Below are 20,859 nucleotides of genomic sequence, written 5' to 3'. Positions count from 1 at the left end.
TGCAGTGATGCTCGATGTCTTCAGAAGCTCATATGCTGTCCTTCTCTTAGTAGACTTCCACAAAGGGTGTCATCTCTTGTTAGTCTTGCCCAACCTTGGCATTGGTGTCACTAAAATTAAACAGGAAGAGCTCTGCATACTCGGAGGCATGCCCTCACTGCTTTACATCAGTCTGATTTCAAGTGAAGCCCCAGGTGACAGGCTCACCATTGGCAGCCAACTATTCTGTTGCCTGAAGGAGTTTGTTTTCCGGACCAAAGGGATTGGTGGGCTGAGGATGGTTTGTGAAAGGGAAGCGATGCCAATGCTCAAAAGATTTAATCTCGAGTTTAACGCAGAAGAATCAGAGTCTGATATGGGTTTTGAGTTCTCCTTTGAGCACCTTGCAAGCCTGGAGAACCTCAGTGTCGACATTTATTGCTATGGTGCTACTAGAAGTAGGGTAGAGGCTGCAGAGGCTGCCATCAGGAACACAGCCAGCATCCATCCTGGACGTCCCACACTTCAAATCAAGAGATGGTCTGAAGACCTAATGGTCGAGGACAAGGATGAGAAGGAAACATGGCTGAAAGATTATGCAAGAGACTGTAAGGAGGTTCAGCAAGTCTAGCACTTGGTGTCATCGGAATTAAGATGCTGCAAGGCTAGCTGTGAGGTACCCGATCAGTTCAGCATTCGAGTTTGCTTATGCTAGCATCAGAGTTAATAATATTTTGCTAAATTTAGGTGAGGACGATGCTATGGAAGAAAGTGAAGAAACGGTGGTTAACCAGGAAAATGACCTCGAAGATCTTTATGTGTCCAAATATCCGAGGTGAAGAACATGAGAGAAGTCACACGTTTGGTGAGGTAAGTCCTAAGTCGCCTGCCGTCTGGTCTCCTGCCAGCGCAACGAGGCTGCAAGATGGAGCTTGGACGGCCGCCGGAGGGAGCAGATCGCCCGCCGCCGTCGGGGGTTCGCTGGGTGATGGTGGATCACCGGGGAGAGGCGTCACCATGGTGGGGCGGCGGCGGAGTCGAACAGGCCCGGGCGATGGAAGACTCACGGTGGAAATGTCGATCTTTTTTCAGAGAGAAACTAAAACTTTGATCTGTGTACAGAGGCTGAAGGGCAATACAGTCATTAACTGAAAATACATGTATTTTGAATTACCAAAATTGATTAAAAAGACCCAAAATATCATTAGAGCTTATAAACAACGTTTGGAGTCATATTTAAGAAAAACCAACGTTACAAGTCTTATTATAGAGAAACCAGTTGTTTGGAGTTCTATAATAGCCAATTTCTCCAGAGAGAGAAAGAGACCATGTTGCACCTAAACTAAACCTGAAGATGCATGCTTGGGAGTCAAATTACTAATTGTTGATTACCACTGTGTGGTGACTATTATTTGTATCTCTTTATCCTGTATATTATTATTCCGACGTTCCTTTGGGATGGCGTGGGTAATGTTTGGGCGCTCGGGTAAGAGTCGAGAACTCAAGAATGATGGAGGGGGGCAGGTTGCATGGTAGTCACGGAAGATGTCGTTGGGCTGGACTGATTTGAGCTGCGGTACCAAGTGCTTTCGAGCATCAAGCACGTCGCCAATCAATGCTTTCTGAGGGTATGAGCCCTTGCAGCTCAGCTTGCTCGTCAAAGGTGACTTCGATATCGTCCTCAGAAAAGTGCAAGATCTTTGGCTGCTGCTCTTTTCAATTCGGAAGCAGGGGCGGATTGGATCCGCTACTTATGCCCAGGTATTATTCCCGGGAATACTAGACAATTTTGCCAACACCATACATGTCAGGAACGGAACAGCTGAAACCGTCACAAGGGTAGATACAAGCAGGCAAGGACGTGATCAACCAAAGTGATAGATCCACTATTGATTTCTTTATAACCAAAATCCATTGATTGCACGGTACTCAATCCACCTACAAGTCAAAATTTTACTCTACAAAACGGTGGATTCACAACAGAGACGAGTACACAAGTTTTGCAAACATCTTCAAGATGAAAGCACTAATAGGTAAAAGCTGGGGTCGATTGCAATATTCAGAGCCATCCCCACGAGCCATGAATCCCGGTCGGTGACTGGGTGGTGTAAGTGAAACATCTCATGCTGTCGATCTCTTACGCCTCTTGAAACTAGGAGAGTGCCCAGGTGCTCGAGCCTCACTATTTTGCATCTTGCTGGAGGCACCGACCCTAGTTCTTTTATGGTTGCTGCCAGGCGATTTATCGCCTCTGTTTCCTTGCCTATTTCCTGGTTGCCATTTTGACTTCGGCTTGAAATTAGTCCTGTCGCCTTTGCCACCTGAATCTCTGCTTTGATGCCTTTTTGCAGCATGAGGGTTGCCTCTCCCTGTCCTTTTCTTCAAATGAAAATCCTTGCCCTGCTTCTTCCCAGCTGACCAACTATTAGGTGGTGGTCGACTAGGTGTTCCTTCTTGTCCAGTTTCAGCATTAGAGTCGACCTGTTTCCTCCTGTACAACAATAAACCATTAAGCAATTTGTTAAGCACCAGAAAAAATGACTCCCGGCTAACCTTTTGCCATCACGTTGCTCGTGTTCTTTTGCCTTGAGATGTGCACCATCAGTCTGGTTACGATTTCCTTTGCGACCCTGAAAATTGCAAGTACACACTATTTTGAGATGATACATACGGAGTAGAACACAAGGTACAAACGATGAATCTGTATTTGTGTTAACTGGATGAATATAGTACATACTAAAAAAAACAGTACAGGATACCAATTGAGTATACATACTCCCTCTAGGTTGGTAGCAGAAGTCGTTTTGGACAAGGTTTGGGTCAAACATTGAGAATACAAAGTCATGAATAACTTTTAAGTTGTTAAGTTTGGAAATGTGAAAACCATATGAATAGATTTGTCTTGAAAAATACTTTCATAAAGATATACATATATCACTTTTCAATAAATATTTTTATAAAAATAAGAACTCAAAGTTATGCTTTGGAGACCGTATCGCTGTCCAAAACGACTTCTTTTACCAACCTGGAGGGAGTATTTAATGATCTGCTTCATATCATATGCCTTAACCAGACATGCCGATTACAAATACATATACAGGGCTACCAAAACACATGTCAAAGGTACACATGCAATCAATTTTGCTCTTAGTCATTACCAATATAAAGTTCATAAAAGGAACTCACTAAAAACATGCCCCATTGATCAAACAATTAATATATTGTTTCCACAGCTAAATGGCAAGTTAGTAATGTGAACCTTACCTCTTCCACACTTCTAACAAAGCCCTTGAACTTGTCTGGAGTAATTAAGTTGATAGCATCAAACCCGCATTTCCTAATCAATATTTCTAATATTAGTACAACCTGCAAATATAAGATCACAGCATGTCATTTGTACCCCTATATAGAAAAAAATAAAATATGGGAATTAAACCTTGGAATATTTCTACCAACCTTCCCCTTGAAATGGTGCTTTGTAACCAATGACCATGGTAATATCCCACTTACAATATCTGCTTGCAAGTTCAATAGTTTTTGTGGTTGCAAAGAAGTCACCAATACCTTGACAAAGCCCAAGGCTGCCTAAAATTGAGCATACCAGACCCTCAATAATAGGAATTAGGAAAAGAACTGAAAAGATGAACATAGGGAATCACAGAACTGACTTTAATTACTTCAATGGCTTTATGTTGCAGCAAAACTAATACTGACTCTATCAGATTCGGTACTTCCATGCAAAAATTAGCGTCACTGTATATAAGCAATGATAGTGCAGCAATTGCTCCACTCACTATGTGAGGAGATGGACTTGAAAGATATCCCATTACCTGAATAAAAAGAAGATAGTCAATAAGCTTCAATAATAAAACTTGTAAATGCAACTTACGTGCTTAACATATAGAATTACACTGATTATTTATGACGTTCACAAAATAATCCATGTGATGTATAGACATTACAAGTTTGCAAATAGTTGTGAATTGAAAAAAAGAAAAGGCTAGGCATTTGATTAGCTATTGTTAAAGCTCCATTGCGTCTTCATGCGGTTTCATTGCTCATCACATAATTTACGAGGTGTAAGCACCATGGATACCACTTATTCAAAAGCCCCCATAGTTCTATACCTTCCATGAGAATTGTGTAGCAAAAATTATCCTTTAGAAGATGCCTCCCTGTGCTCCTAAGAGAACAATCGGAGTTTTTTGTGATATTATTAGTGGTTTAAATCTTAGTGTTGGTGATTGTATATCTTCAAAGTAGACTAAAAATGGAGTATTCTCAAACTTTTACCGAAGTTATCAAAAAATATATTAACATCTACAATACCAAATAAGTGCATTATCAAGAAATATTTTAGAGTGGATTTGATGAAATCATTTGATGTTGTAGATGTTGGTGCACTTTTCTATAAACTTGGTCAAAATTGTAGAAGTTTGACTTAGAAAAAAACTAAAACAACCTACGTTGCGGAATGGAGGAGTAATATGCTTGGATTTGAGGGGATGCATCCAGATGAAGCCTAAAGATACCGATGGACATGTCCTCCATATATAAATGCATAGGAAATGCCATAAGTTTATTCGGAAAAATGTTCGGCGGAAATAACTAGCAGCAGGAAATAAAAGGTAACTGTCCGACAGGGCACTATTAATAAATTTCAAAACCAAATAAAACAAAGGGAAATATGTTAAGAATAGAGTATTTTATGTAGCTAACCATTGTAAACAGTCGTTGAAGATCTGAATCTGCACTATTTGACTCTGAGCTCCTCAAATTTGTACTAGTTGCCAGGAGCACATCATATGCTAATTTTCTACTTTCCTTCTTAGACTGCACCAGAAAAAAAAGAAAGGAATTTTGAATAAATAGAGCACATTGGCATCAGAGAGAGTTTCTCATGTTACAACCTTTTCCATACACCATTACTGTTCAGATTTCCATACAGGAATGATGTACTTTTAGCAGGAAATTATCTAATACACATTTGATAATTGTTTAGCATGTGAAGATAAGAAAGGAAAACCTTTAGTGCAACTATTAGCTCATTCAGAATCAAGAATGCCTTCTTGCTGGTGCTCTCTTCATTAACCTTGAAATAGTAAAAATGTATGTCAGAGAAAAACACTCAAACTATTCAAAACAAAACTAGCTAAGGCAATTCATGAACACAAGCGCAAGATAAGAAATAAAGTCATATTTCAATAAACATTATGTCCATCGCTCGTGACTCAGTAGCAGGCACATCCAATTTCAAAAAGGCATCGTGATGTCTTAGTGAAGTAAATCTGATCAGATAAACACATAAAGATGAAGAATGAAGTCGTTATTGAGTTGCATATTTATTATAGGCACAACATGCATGCACACACACTTTGCAAAAGTAGAAGTCATTTGTTCATGTCCAATTATTAATGTATAGTTGTCTACTTCCGATGCATGTTAAGTTCGCTTAAAATCTTTTTGAAATTTACATTGTTGCATATAATAAGAATGAAATTTTCTAGTGTTAGCATTTGGTTAAGATTCTGACAACCAACAGATTTTTTACAAAAGAGTGCAGCTTAGAAAACAAACTTGTGCTTTTTCTCCAGTTCCTACCTGTAGTTGAAATTGAAACGTTTAGTTGTTTACTTGTCAAGTACTAGATAAATTTGGAACAAAAGAAACTTGAGTACTGAACCGTAACTAGGGGCTCATGTTTGGTTTCAACTTTAGCCTACCCCACTAAAAGGCTTTGTTGTTGTTGTTGTATATTTTTGTGTAGACATCACTGAGATGTAACAATATAAGCATAGTCTGCAGGCATATACGAATAAGCAAGGAAAAGTAGACTCTGGTGTTGCATGATGGTCCAGAGAAACCCCATAATGGTTTCAAACAAAGCACCAGTGAAACACAGGCCCTCTAAAGTAAAGCTCTAGATACTAATCACATTATGATTTGAGAAAAAATAAAAAATACAACTGTCAGCCTACCTTAATCATGTGAACCAATAAATGCTGGTAGCATAATAGTTGGCTTTCTAAAACTGTGCTATCCAAAGCTGACTTCATTCCATGAAGCAATAGCATCATTTCATCCAAATGAGCCAAAGAATATTCACCATGTTCCTGAAAGTAAGAAAAAGATGAGACATTAAGGTCATCTCAAGCAAGAAGAGGAAGAAAAACATCAAGGTGTCATGACTGACAGGAAGCTACCACTAACCTTCACAATTATGCTTAACACGAAGAGAGCTTTGCTGTGACAAGACATGCTGCTGTCCTGCAGAAGGAATAGATAAAGTTTATTAAAAAAAATGAATGTTCACTAAGAGTTGGGGTCTTCGGGGTAGGAGCAGAAAGAAAATAGAGAGTACCAGCAAACAAGACTTGATAAATCCAAAAAGTTTATCAAGCAGATCCTCATCAGCAACTTCAACAAATGTGGAAATGAGTTCTAATAGAAGAGACCTGCACAAGCAATACTATAATCATATAATGTACAAATCCTAGGCTAGCACAAAGTAACAAGATGAGATTGAGCATCATCAGAAGAAACATGCACAAGCAAAACTACATCATCAAGCAGTTTGTGAGCTCTCTTTGAACAGAAACCGACTGAGCATGAAAAATTAATCTTGTAGGTGAGTGAAAAGAAGCAACAAACCTCTTATTATTTAGCTCCACTGTTGCATCAGTACTTTCTTCGTCCTTCCTATCTATCCCATCAGTTTTGCATTCAGTACTTTCTCCATCCTTCCTATCTAATTCATCAGTTTTGAATTCAGTACTTTCTTCATCCTTCATATCTTTCTTTTTGACAAGTTCATCTATCCTATCTTCTTCATCTGTTTTGCATTCTGGCTCCAATGGAGTATCTTCTAAATCAAACCTTTTGACTAGTGAAACAAAAAGCTCACATATGTTCATGCTACCAGAAAGTTGAGCCAGGCATCTCAAAGCAACCTGGAAAGAGAAATGGGCCGGATCAAGTACAAAATGTGTACTAAAAAATATTGCCTATAAGCACAATATATTAATTATTAACAGAGAAAGTATTTAAGCCCACACAACATTAGCCAATAAATGCCTGCCAAATGAAAATTATTGCAAGTTACGTTCCACTAAGCATATATACACCAAAAATGCTAGTTTGTAGGTGGAAACTACTGCAAATTTTGGAAAACCCAACTTTACTGTGTTGGTACTTAGCATTCATCCATTTAGGGTGTTAACTGTTCAGAAAAAAAAATATTCCTTCTTCTGGAGTCTAACCCATAACAGATAGAGCTGTTTTTTTTTTAATTATAGCAGGGATCATTTCACTTTCAGAATGGAAAATGTGAAGTTTGATCTTGATCATGGTTTGCATCAAAATCTCTACTTAGTAAAACTTGCACTTGAATAAAAAGAAGTTCTATTACACCTCAGTAGTTTACCTATGTCAACCAAACAAATTTAGCTCACAGTTCGGAAGTACAAATCTGACAAAAATAGGTACGCTGTAACAAATCAAACTCTTGTAGAAAAAATAATGAGGCTAAAATAGGGTGCAGCCAGATAAGATGTTTCACAGCATGTACACTACAGATTTAATACTTAAAAATTCAAATAGTCACAGGTAACCAGTTAAAAAATTGAAAGAAATGAGTAGGAGATGCACCTTCAAATGAGCACGCTTTTCAGGTGAGGAGTCGAGGAAATAATCCGTGAAAGTGCAGAGAAGACTGGTAGAATGTGATGCTAGAACTTTCAAGTTCTTGCGGGCATCTTTTTTGGAGCACCTATCTAAACGTGCACATTTGAAGCTATCAGGTTTTGAGGAGAACAAGGCTGAAAGTTCCATATAGATTTCAACATCTTGACCACCAGTACTTAATCTTCTAGTCCCATCTACAAGTTGCTGAGAAACAAAAAAAAATATATAAGATATAGCCTGAACCATCTTTATAATTCTGAAGGCAGAAATATCAAAGGGGTCTATATAACAAACAACAAAAGAACAGCATTGTATGATATTTGAGCATTCAAACCTGCAGGGCTTTAACAGCAGATTTGTATAGACAGTCATCACTCTTTGAAATCTCCATCAGCAACTTGGACAGGGAATCAAAGCTATGATGCACATCAATCGGATAGCGGCAGAAGGAAGGAAGCAAGTTCCACAGTTGATCAGTCCAAGATTGCAAGTCTTTACGTTTCCGTTCTTTCTTGACTGAAATTAAAGAAAAAATATATGAAATTGGGTTTTGTGTGCTTTTTGATGAGTTATTTGTATCTAGTTACTTACCCCTGTTAGATGCATTTTGTACAGATTTTGCTAGTGGTACAATATGCTCTAGAAAAAATTGCAGCGGAGCTCCGTATGTATACTTGTCCAGAATAGGTAGGAGCCAAGTATTTGAGCATGTCAACCGGTTTTCATCAAAAGCTATTGGAAGTAATGAAAGTACTTTATCTGGTCCCATAGCAATCACTGCTGCTCCAATGCATTCTTCAACCTGCAGGTGATATAAGTTCAACAAAAACTACAGTTTAAGCACTTATATATATTTCTGTCACGAAAGAAGTTGAGAAATGCTTTATATTGCAGGGCATCACAGTAATCAAGACAAGGCAAATACCATTATACCAATAAATGAACTTACATTCCTCAGTTGTGATTCTTTGTCCACTTTCATAGCAAACTTTGACAGAGTAAGTAGGACATCTTTCATAAAGACAAAAGAGCTTTCTCCTGGAAAAATAATTCAAACAGAATAGTTAATGAATCATTTGACTGAATGATAAGATCATACAAAGAGATTTGAAAGGTGTGTTCATCTGTCTGTCTAAAATGATTACGCGGGTGCTCCTAACTTTGCAGCTAACACATTTTTATTTATCATTTTATGGTGCATCATCTACCCTTTTGTAGTGTTTCAAGTGCTTGTTTGTAATCAACAAGCACATTTTGCATATGCTATGTAGAAAAGGCACATGCAGTTTTATGTGGAGGTAAAATCACATTCAAAAATCAAGATGGTGAGGTTAATTATTCTGAGTTCAGAATATCTCTGCAATAGTCCAATTGAAGATAAGAGATCCACTGCTGAAAAAACTGAAGACATACCAAGTTTCAGAAATAAACCCAATACTACTGTTAAGATACTATCCGGAGGATAAGCACACGTGTGAAGTCGGCTGTTGATTGTTAAACAGATTGATTTCAGGGCACTTTGATCACTCAAACCCTCAAAGCCACTGTTGGTTAGCTGTGGTCCATTAGCGACAAAAACATTTTGGTCAATGTGAGAATCAATACAATCTTGCACCACTTTTGCTATATCATCCGAACATTTTTTGCCCAGAATTAAGTATCCTGCCAAATTGAGAGTTAAACATAGGTTACATTCATATATAAAGAATAGTAAAAAAGAGAAAAGAAACAGTTGCCACTAGAAGGGTGCATAAGCGTGATCCACAAACTACAGATTTTGAAGGATGCAATATTCGCAAGAAACCTAAGTAGACAAGTGCAAATTAAAATGGCGACAGCATACAAGTTATGCTCTAAAAAACAACCTGAAAAAAACTAGATGGCAGCTTTGAACAGTCAGGAGATACTAAAAGAATAATTCCTTCCTATTGAAACATTGAATACATTGGAGGAAGCATGGTGTATTTCCAAAGATGGTCAGCCAGTCGTGTCAATAGGAAAAACCTTTTTTTCTGGATGGATATGTGTATACCGTAAACTCATAATAAAAGCGTCAATATATATAATTAGACAAGGCTGGTGCATAAGACATGTAAACATACACACCTGAAACTGCCTCGAATGCAGTTGGAAGAGCTTCCATCCACAATTTTGAGCGGCCAACAAGTTTATCCAAGCAACTTTTAATTAAGTGAAATGCTGAGACAATGGTATCATCAGGCTTCTTCTCATCATAAGGCAGGTAAGCAACCACCAAGGATACAAGACTCTCCACCTCGGATTCAACACTTTCAGCCTTCAGATGATCCAACAAGGTTGCCAAAAGCCTTAGAACGTGCCTCGTAAGTGGGGTAAAACAAGGGCCCAATAACTGATAAGCATCCAAGAACACCTTCTTCCTTGCCTTCTTTGATAGATATGGAACTAAATTCACCATTGTGCCTAGCATATGAGCCGCTTCTGTCTCTTTACCCTCAGAAATATCTGAATTCAAATTGATAAGACTTTGGGCTGAAGAAATGTGCTTCTCAAACATGCCAGTTGCAGCATTGCCAGCTTTCATCGTGCAATCACACTGTCCCAAGTAAGCAAACAGCTTTTCAACACTCTCCTGCGCACATTTTCGAACCTAGAAGCAGCAATTGACATCCACATGAGCAAGGTTGCAATGCAAAATGTCTATTGCTAATTCGGTAATTCCTAGTACTACTAGGCTACTAACTGTCTCACCTTGGCCCGCTGGTCCACAGAAGCCGCAAGGAGAGCTTCCAGAGGCGCCGCCACAGCATCCCAGTCAGCTGCAGCATCGAGATGGAGGGTCAAGTGGCCGAGGGACTTGACAACCGAGCGCACGGTGCCTGTCGGGAGCCGGGAGGCGTCGGGGGACGAGAGGAAGGCGGCGAGTGCGGAGGCAGATTCGGAGGCGGCGTCTGGCGGGAGGGACGAAGGGGAGGACGGGATGTGGGGCAGCAGGATGACAAGCAGAGAGGCGAGGGCGGCGGCGGCAGCGGGGTCTGCAGACCCGGCGGCACGAAGTGCGGAGACGGCCGCGGGGAGGTAAGACACTGGGGTAAGGGGCAGGCCGTCGTCGAGGAGGATGGAGCGGATGGCGGCGGCTGAGGCGAGGAGGTGGCGGTGCTGCGGGGCGGTTGAGCGGCCGTAGCGAGCCGTCAGGGCGGCACAGGCGTCGCCGGAAAAGGACTCGAGGGGGAGCGGGGTTTGAGAGGGCTCGTCGGCGTCGGAGTCGTGGTCCGCGTTGGCGGCGGCCGCCGAGGCTCTCTGCTTCCGCTTCATGGCCGCGGCGGTGTGAGAGCTGAGAGGCCGCCGCAAGGGGTTTGGGCTTTCCCTTTTCTTTTCTTCTTTTTTTTTTCTTTTTGAGCTGTGGGGTGCCCTAGGATTAAAAATTTGACCACTCTTTTCTTTTTCTTTTTTTTTAGCCGGTCCTGTCCTAGGATTAAACATCTCCTCATTTCGGTTCAAACGTCTCTCTGTTTTTTTTTTAACTTTTTAGCTTTTATACGACACAAGCAGGGATATGTTTGAATTACTATATGTATATATATGTATGTATGTGTGTACGTATAACTTACATAGATGTACTACTTATTATACAATACTAGGTAAATGCCCGTGCGTTGCAACGGGAATTTAATACCACGATATACATATATGAATGTGTATTACACTGGTATCTCAAAAAGACATTGCAAGGGTGAATGTGTATTATACTGGAATATATTTGATGAAACATAATCATGAACACTCATTATTCATCCTTAAACACAGAATCTAGGCATCGCCTCTAAATCTCAGGTGTAAAACCAATAAACTAGACATGGTCACACAATGCCAGAGTACAGTTATGAACATCATATTCTGGCCCATGTTTCCAAGAAGTCGCTCCACTGCAGCACATGAACATTTCCAGCTGTAGCGGCCAAAGGCTTGGATGTTCTCGTGTGTCAAAAAATCACCATACCTATATGGCTATAATTTGATCACCATACCTATTTGGAGATATAAAAGGAAAACAGGACTACTAAATTTGACTTAAACATACTAAAGGCAAATGAAAATTAACTAATTGTTCATTGAAATTGATATCAAGAATTCAATGGCATGACTCCTCATGTGAGGAGAATGTCTTTTGAATGTGATGATACAAAGAGTCATACAATAGATTTTTATTCTCTTGTGAGCACATTAGAGATCTCTGGAGGTCTGTTGACACCATCACTAATATTTCCTATAAGGTCCTTGAAGGATAGGACATCCCACACTAATGTTTTGATCACAGTACCCTATTGCCTACTAAAATTTAAACAAAAAACCTCAAACGCATACCAGTCATCAGTCTGCACAATACTATAACGGATGGAAGCAACCTAGAGACTAATTAACTTGAAGTATACTATTACCCTCTTTTTGCAAGGATCCTGTGCATAACACCCATTCATTTCGGCAAGAGCTAAAACAACAACTAAAGCAGATACTTGAAATTCAGTCCAATAAAGTAGCCACAGACATGTGAGGCACGAGTATGCATGCCTCAAAAGTATCGTCACTTGCTTCCCCTTGTGGACCTTCGCGGTTTGTCCCCAACGAACATCATCTTAGGAACAAACAAGCAGCTCCCTATCAATTTAGGACGCCAGATATCAAAGTAGTAATTAGATTCTATAAAAAAATGGGCATTAGAGGAAAGGGAGCAATATTATTATTATAATATAATCTGTAATAAAAAGGCAAATCCTAAGGCCAGTTGTACAATAAATGCTATGTTCAGTTTATATTCAGATCAGAGGAGAACAAAAAAATATTTACCAAGGTTGGAGAAAACTGAACCTCAACCACGACTTACCTTGACATTGATATCCTAAAGTGAAGGTGGAAGTTGTTCATTCAACATCTAATTTTAGGCTGGTTTAATGATTATAGTCAGACTTAGGAAGCACAGACATCTTGTTCTGATGAGAAACTATTTAATAGTGCAGTTGGTTTTAAGCTGATTTAATAATTTTAGCATAATTATTTTCTGCATTTTTGCAATTGGTACTGATGAGAAATCAACTTAACAGAGACGAGATGTATCGTAGGCTGCGAGGATATCATAGTACTGATAGGAGAGCACAGGAGTGGTGCTTTCAAACAAAATAAAATTAGAGGACATTCATATCTACTTATTAGTATTTTGTGAAACTCTGCATGAAAATCTGGCCTTGTATATTGTGCAGCCAATTTTAGAGCAACCAAAAACCTAGATAATTTCATAGTATCTTTGCGCTCAAAAAAAATATGATGTCACTATTCCAATCTCTCAATCAGAGGCAGTATCCCCATGAAAACACTGCATCTGCAAGGTTAGCATTTAACAACACTTTAATAATTTTTTAGTTTTTCTGTGTTTCATAAATGCAGAGACCATAAGATTTTGGTTATCAAGAAAAAAGGCTAAGCAGCTACATGTCATACCTGATCCAACTATATTGTTCCATTTGCAAGTGATTTTGGCCCCTAACCTTACATGCTGGTTATTCCATTTGCTCAAGGTGTCACTTTTGTTGGAGCTTCATTTCATTTGCTCAAGGTGTCGTTTTTGCTGGAGCTCAACAACCTAACAGAAAATAGAAGAAATATATATAAGCCAATAGTGTTAGAACATGCACAGGTGGAAGGAAAGCCCATGAATATATTCAACAAATCGGTCTGCTTAGGAATACATGTATCAGCACAAAAAATTGAATTGAGAGCCAATTTAACTGGATCATGAACAATACCATGACATTGACATCTCAATCACTTGAAAATCCACACATGTGCCTGAGATTGAATTAGCAGGAAGCAACCAGATTGATTTGAAACTGGACCAAATCATCCTTGATGCTGCAGCCTAGATGGAATCCCAACCTTCACTACCATCATGGAGTCATGGACGAGGCTTCTTACAAGCGCAAGCATCTACACCCTAAAAGTTCCTTGTTTTCTTGGATGCTTGCCCCAGCTCTGATAGTCTCTCGTGTTACTTGGGCAGGTAAGCACCTGATAAACACATGCTCCCAGTGGGGTAGAAATATAAATAAAACCGGTAGCAATCATGTCAGGAATATACACAGCTCATTCATCAGGAACAGGAACACTAAACTCAGGCCATATGTATATAGATTAAAAAAACTGACCAGAAAACCAAGTTCTTCAACTAATTTGAGAAAGAATCCCTTGTTGTTCTTGTGTTCTCTTCTCGCCAGGCCAGGAGACGAGGTTGATGCAGGACCATGGCACGACGAACAACCAGCTGTCGTCGTCGAGCGACCTCACCTCCCTTTGCAGCGCCTCCATCAAGTCAGACTTGAGTTCTGCAAGGCAAGTCCAATCAGTCAGTCACTCTGACTCAGGCATTCACCTGCCAGGGCGTGCACAAGGGAGAGAGACGCATCACCAGCCATGGCCTCGTCCTTGCCGTAGAGTGCAGTTCAGAGGAAACAAATTAGTTCCACAGCCTACAAAATATTATACATTAGGACTTCAATTTTTTTCTCTCGTTCATGTTACTTTTGGCTCACAAAAAACATTCTAGTAGATGCAAGTCATATTATGTAATGAAATAATAAACCATTTTGTATTATAATATCACGGTTATCATCCCAACGCCAACATATTATAGATTGTTTTTTTCAATCTATAAATTGTATACTTATATTGAGCAAATTAACTCTATAACACAGGGCGTGCCAACAAGATGCCAGAACGGGATCAATGGCAACTGAAGCATAGGACAAAAAGAAATACATGGACAATTTCACAAGCGGTACATGAGGCAAACATGCAGGACCCATATATCATTTCAACAGGGCTGGAGCCATCTCATATGAACAATGGACCATTTTCCCCCTTCACTGGTGATGAGGCACCATTTAGAGTTTGAGATTTCAGAGGCCTTTGCATTGCTCCCTCGGTAAACCACCATTACACTTCAAGACCTCAATATGATCAATCCGCCTGTGCGTCGCTGATCAATACACACAAACTACAAAGGCAAATACAATAAAATTTCAAGTACATACAGTAATCACATGGGAATACCTGTCAAAGGATTGGGTCGAGAAACGGATCAAAACAAGCTCCAGAGCTGGTTTAGGCATACAATCGAACACCTAGGGCGCAACTGGAATGCTCACCAAAGGAGAGAGAGCACTGCCGGCCAAGAAGATCATTGAGGAGAGAGCCTATGCGCCTCGAAGGGTAGATACGCGGTCGTCGGAGTCGAAGGGAGAGAGAGCCTGTGCACGTCGACGGGAGGGCGACGGTGTCGATGTGGATGGTGACGGGGCTAGCTGCGCGGCGTGCGCTCAACGAAGAGGGCGACGGCGTGGACAGCAATGGCGCCCGGCAAGTGCGCAGGGGCCGGGGCTAGCTGCGCGGCGTGCGCTCAACGAAGAGGGCGACAGCGTGGACAACGATGGCGCCCCGGAGCCTCGCGCGGGGAGCTGCGGACCTGGGCGTCGCCAACGATAAGGGCGTGCTTGGCGGGCTGGCGGCGGGCGCGGCGGCGAGCGTGCTCGGAGAACGTGTCCGGCGGAGAGGGCTCGGCGGCGGGCGTGCTCGGCGGCGGCGGCGTGACAGCGATGGCGCCCCGGAGCCTCGCGCGGGGAGCTGCGGACCTGGGCGTCGCCAACGATAAGGGCGTGCTTGGCGGGCTGGCGGTGGGCGCGGCGGCGGGTGTGCTCGGAGAACGTGTCCGGCGGAGAGGGCTCGGCGGCGGGCGTGCTCGGCGGCGGCTACGAGAAGTGCGGCGCTGATGGGCGTGCTGATGGGAGTGCTCAGCTCCGGCAACGAGGAGTCCAAGTTGTGCGTGGGTCAAAGGCGGAAACAACGGGGTGGTATAACCGCCGACATGGATGAGTGTGTGTGTGTGGGGGGGGGGGGGGGGCGACCGAGCCGGAGCGAAACCAGGAGAGGGGCGAAACCACGGTAAGGGGGGGCGAAAACCGTCGGAGACGATGACCTTCGGGTCTTTTTAGTTGTAGAGATATAAATTGTCTTCGTCTCCTGTTTTCTCTATTTTAGCGCTCCTCACCACCCGCCTCTTGTGGCTGACTCCAAACTCTTTCCATCTAAAACAATCTCGTGTACAAAGTTTTCAAAATTTAGATCATTGTATGTATGAGCAACTAAACATGAACAATCGTTTTTTTTTCACGATGATATTTGACCATGCTTTTCAGTTGTCCTGAAATATATATAATAATTTTCCAGCTTTATACTAAGTCAAATAAACCATTGAAAGTTTGACCAAGTTTTTTTAAAAGAACAAGCATATTTATGGTATTGAATATATAAATTATAAAAATGCATTTATAATATCTCTAATGAATCTCATTTCATAACGTAAAATAATTTTTTAGTTTCAATAAACTTTTAGTCGGATTTAGGATGGTTTGGCTTCAAAATGCCACTATATTTCAGTCAGGACGTAATAAAGAGCATTAGCAATTTAGCATATTCACAACAGGTATGATATATATGTAGTGGCAAATCAGCTCAACGTGCATTAGAACGAAATGACTAGTTCCTGGGATGAAAGGCGTACTCCCTCCTCCATCCTGAACTAACCCTTGGGCGGAGCTAGCCTTCCGGGGTCAAGCGACCGTGATAAATTTTTACAAATCCTATAAAAAACTATAGTTAATCACTACTCGCTACTACTATTGACCCCACTATGTAGCATGTAATACCCTGGTAGCAATGATGGCTGGCTTCGCCCCTGCCTTGCTAAGAATAAGATAGAGGGGGAGGGAGTAGGTTTTAACATTACCCACGCTCAGATGAACTACCCTCTCTAACAATGGCGCCTCGGAGTTGTGAATTTGGCAACGGTCTAATTTGGCGCTTGTTGTGTAGTTGCAATAGACAAGAGAGCTGGGGGAAAAAAGGAAATCTGTGTTCAGGGCCATCATCTCTGGGCCAGTATTTTAATACCTCCTCCGCTGAATACAAGCAGCTGGCCCGGCACATGCAGGAGCAAGCCGGATTGACACGTGCACTCACATTGCACAGGCCCACGGCCTGGACCTGGAGGCACAAACCACCTCGCGCTCGCTGGAGCCTCCTTTTCGTTGCTACGCAGCGCGGGGAGCGTTTTGAGAATTTCAGAATCAAAATGACACACCTTAACAACTGCCAAACTAGGGTCAACGGGCATATATCGTACAGTTGTGACACGATCTTTGGGAAGGTACATGTAAGTCCATTTGTGAAAATGTCGAGTTGATGATCCCAGATTTCCAATCAACTCCATTAGTCTGTTTTTTTTTTTTTTGAGAATCAACTCCATTCCATCAGTTATATTAACCGTGCGTGGCATAATTGACCTCGCCATGTCTTATTATTTTGTGTAGGATTAATAATTGGGCCAAGAGTGATCAGCCCCAAACGTGACAGCCGGGACTTGCGCTTCCTCTGTGCTGCTCCAATTCAACTTGGGCTTTGTTTAGTTCCCGAAATGAAAAGTTTTCGCCTACTATAGTAATTTCGTTTGTTTGTAGCAAATATTATCCAATCATAGACTAACTAGGGTCAAAAAATTCATCTCGTGATTTACAGTCAAACTGTGTAATTAGTTATTATTTTCGTTTATATTTAATGTTTCATGCATGTGCCGCAAGATTCGATGTGACAGAGAATCTTGAAAACTTTTTGGTTTTTGGATGAACTAAACAAGACCTTGGCAAGAGAGAAGACTGAGGACGGGACGGCTCCGAGGTCCCCTGCAACGCCGCCGATCGATGCCTCTACCTGTCTACTCCAAGTCCCCAAGCACAAGATTTGGCAATTGGATGTGGGGCTTCACTTTCAGTTGGAGCACAGGGTCAAGGGCTCCACCTATTTTTTCTATAGTTCACTTGCATTACATGTTTCTTCAGTCATCTTCACTATATACATGCTGTAGGACTTGGACAGATTTTTTTAACAGGGCTAAATATTTTGGTTTAATCTGTTTTTTCTGGTTTCTGCTAGAAAAAGTGTTTTTCTTTTGCAGTGTTCATTCAAACGGTTTTCTTTCTGCAGCTTGTCCTTGACAGTTATCTTTAACATTTAATTTGGACCAAATCATGTGAATCTAATCCTGTTGCATTTCCGATCTTGCATTGCATCCCTTTTAAGCATCGGTGGTAGGTGAACCAACCCAAAACTAACTCGTCCTTCTTTCGTTGACCACCGGTCAAACAAAACGAGTGCAGATGCAGACTAAGGCCTTGTTTAGTTCACCCCGAAATCCAAAAAGTTTTCAACATTCTCTGTCACATCGAATCTTGCGGCACATGCATGAAGCATTAAATATAGACTAAAATAAAAACTAATCACACAGTTTGACTGTAAATCACGAGACAAATCTTTTGACCCTAGTTAGTCTATGATTAGACAATATTTATCACAAACAAACGAAAGTGCTACAGTTCCGAAAACTAAACAAGGCCTAACGAATGTTCAGTACTAGCTCAGATTCGAACTGTATGAATTCATCAGAGCTGCGGTGACCAACCAACTAAGAGATATCCAGTCAAGTCCACATACTTACTACTACCACGACCAAGCACTGCCACTACTAGTTATTAGAGGAATCATCAGCTACGCAGCAGCAAATTCTAACCAAAAAACGTCAAGTGTTTAACTACACCTGACAGTGCAGTACTAAACCATCCTCGGTTCACACTTCAGAGAGCCGATGTTACTCGTTGGCCTCCAATAATCGGTTCCCCTGACTAATTCAGATGAGTTACAGTAGTATTTTTCCAAGAGCTTACGAGCCAACCACCACCGGCAGATACTGCATGTCACTGTCGGTGTGGCGCTGCGGCACTGTATCAGATGTGTTTCAGAGCCTCAGCATCAGTCACTGATCTCTTCACTTGTAGCGACGGAACACGCAACCTGATGCGTCGTGGCACTTGTTGTAGCCGATTGATCTGTTCTCGTGGCTGGACAAGCACAGTCAGCACCACATTCACATTTCATCGTCGGCTTCCCTCTGCATGACAATCGCTTTAGGAGCGGGTGCGAGTGCGCGTATACCGGCTACCTACCCCCACCGGCTGGTGTAATCACAGACAGTTTACGGTTGTAGCCGTGTGCTCTGCCTCATGCGTCAACATTTTCTTTTAGCTATACATGCCTTGTATCAGTGTAGTACTCGTATGAATTTTACACATGTTTTAGAATCTAGTGGCTTGTGAGTCTAGTAGCACATTACCTTTGAGCTAAAAATGGCATGGACCAAAGCTTAAAGCTGTATCCATAAACATAATGGAACAAGACAGTTATAATATTCGTTCTAGTTTGTGTGATGCATGCATTCATTTCCCAAGTTTCCTAAGAAAATGATGCATTGTGAACTTGCATATATTTGTTGACGTGTCACAAAGACGTACAAGCTGATGAATGATGAATAGCTATGAGAGAGAGAGAGCAAGCAAATATCATAGTAGTCTTGTGCTTGCAAAGTGAACTAGAAGCATGCTGATTTTTTTGGAGATCGTAAAAGAAATAGTTTTTCTTAGGGGATAGGAGAAATAGAATCGGTGGAATAGTTGATTGTATTGTTGAGTTTAGTGAACGAACTATATAGGAATACATTGCTTAGAGGGTAAGAAACATTTCCTTAACGATAAAGGAAAAACAAAATTACGTGATCTTAGCCTATCATATCTAGAGATATCACATATTCTTTAATAACATTCTCCACAGTCATAACAGGAGCAGCGTAGACGAAATCTAAAAGTAGCCAAGGATATTCTCACTAAGATCACAACCGACTCCCAAGGATAGGGTAGGCCAAACCAATTAGGCTACAACATACCTAATTTGGGGTATCACACTGACTTGGTGTACATGAACATTTGAGTGGGACATGTTATCCTTCGCTGGGCAACCATTACACGGGAGGATAAGTATAAGTATTTTCTAAAGCTATACCTAGATAGGCTATTGCGCGAGTCATGCTCAGCACTATAGTTGTGCATGATCAGCTGCAGTGTTTGTCGTACTCTTTAATGTATTGGCACTATGCTACAACCTAGCATGGCGCGACAATGTGCTACCTAACCAGTATGACGAGCACCATCCTTGTTATCTCTTCGGATGTGTCTGCGACCCAAAAGTCTGCCAAAGTATAGAGGATGACGTGCAAGAATCATAGCTACGATAGATAGTTGGATATGATTGTGTACAATAGAGGAATAGTATTTTTGACTACCATCAAACCATCTGCATGTAACCTTGCACTCAACTATGTAATAAGTCAAGGTGGAAGCACTCCGTGCGAGGGCATTGGAACACACTACTCACACAACTTCCACTCCCGCACTTGCATCGCATCCCTCTAATCGATATCGAACTGAGCGCTTAATGCACAAGCAATGCATACTTTTTCCTCTTTCACTAGGCATATAGACACTTCACTTGCTACTCCTCCAATTCACTATGTGTGATACGTATGGTTACTCGTCGATGGTATGTAACGCTGACACTGACCAAGGGTCCTACGTGAGGTGAAATGCCCAATTTCTCACTTTTGCATGCAAGACATTGTTACCCCTTCCCCCAACTCATACACACAACACCTAGCCCTAGACCTGTCTCATCTCATGATAGTTGGAGCCTTGGAGGACCCGATGTTTGGCGTGACTGAGCAGACGAGGACAATGCAAGATGGTTAAACTTTCTCAATTGATCATATGATTTAACAAGCTCATAATGAGCCATGTTGATTCTCAAACTTAAATTCTTCCTGACCTGTGTAGAGATGAAATGTTTAGAAAAAAAAAGAGATGTATTGATTGTTGAGCTTTCTATTACGTGTCGGAACAGAGAAGCACCAAACATGTTGATGTGTTTAAAAATTCTCAATTTTTTTGCTTGTATTTCCATTAGCAACCGCCAACTGAATCATAATTTTGTTAAAAAAATGTCATGTGTGTTTTCGCTTCCTTATGAATACCTTAATAATTGAGTAAATTTATCAGCGCTATATGAACTATTTTTTCTTACTCGATCTTTTTATGGAGCATTTGGATCGGTGGGAGTATAAATCCTGGCTCGATCAGCCGCGCAGACACTGCTGTGCAAGGCGCGATTTGTCGACAGTTGTCACCAACGGTCCGTGTCACTATCCTATCGGTACGGATGACGTTTTAGATAGCT

General features: G+C 41.3%; 1 protein-coding gene and 1 long non-coding RNA gene across 2 annotated transcripts; both read right to left on the bottom strand.

Annotated features, from left to right (window-relative positions):
• LOC8074092 (RRP12-like protein) lies at positions 1,842 to 11,034 on the bottom strand. Its single transcript, XM_021456869.1, has 18 exons — positions 10,393 to 11,034; positions 9,769 to 10,291; positions 9,076 to 9,324; positions 8,612 to 8,700; positions 8,254 to 8,464; positions 7,997 to 8,178; positions 7,627 to 7,866; positions 6,631 to 6,929; positions 6,341 to 6,434; positions 6,190 to 6,246; positions 5,958 to 6,092; positions 5,006 to 5,071; positions 4,699 to 4,812; positions 3,648 to 3,809; positions 3,436 to 3,564; positions 3,244 to 3,345; positions 2,533 to 2,609; positions 1,842 to 2,470 (listed from the first exon to the last, which is right to left on the bottom strand). Exons 1-18 carry the CDS (start codon positions 10,954 to 10,956, stop codon positions 2,101 to 2,103), a joined length of 3,663 nt encoding a protein of 1,220 aa, XP_021312544.1. The 5' UTR covers positions 10,957 to 11,034; the 3' UTR covers positions 1,842 to 2,100.
• On the bottom strand, positions 11,831 to 13,814 carry LOC110433888. Its single transcript, XR_002451307.1, has 3 exons — positions 13,440 to 13,814; positions 13,135 to 13,276; positions 11,831 to 12,297 (listed from the first exon to the last, which is right to left on the bottom strand). It is a non-coding gene; the product is annotated as an uncharacterized LOC110433888 (long non-coding RNA).

This window comes from Sorghum bicolor, chromosome 3, assembly GCF_000003195.3.
Source record: "Sorghum bicolor cultivar BTx623 chromosome 3, Sorghum_bicolor_NCBIv3, whole genome shotgun sequence".
NCBI lineage: Eukaryota > Viridiplantae > Streptophyta > Magnoliopsida > Poales > Poaceae > Sorghum > Sorghum bicolor.
This window is presented reverse-complemented; position numbering and strand designations above follow the sequence as displayed.

Coding starts and splice junctions, on each gene's coding strand:
- LOC8074092 (XM_021456869.1), bottom strand. CDS start 10,956: ATGAAGCGGAAGCAGAGAGCCTCGGCGGCCGCCGCCAACGCGGACCAC. Junction 3,810..4,698: donor TTCAACGACTGTTTACAATG/GTTAGCTACATA, acceptor CTTTTTATTCAG/GTAATGGGATATCTTTCAAG. Junction 3,346..3,435: donor AGCACCATTTCAAGGGGAAG/GTTGGTAGAAAT, acceptor TTATATTTGCAG/GTTGTACTAATATTAGAAAT.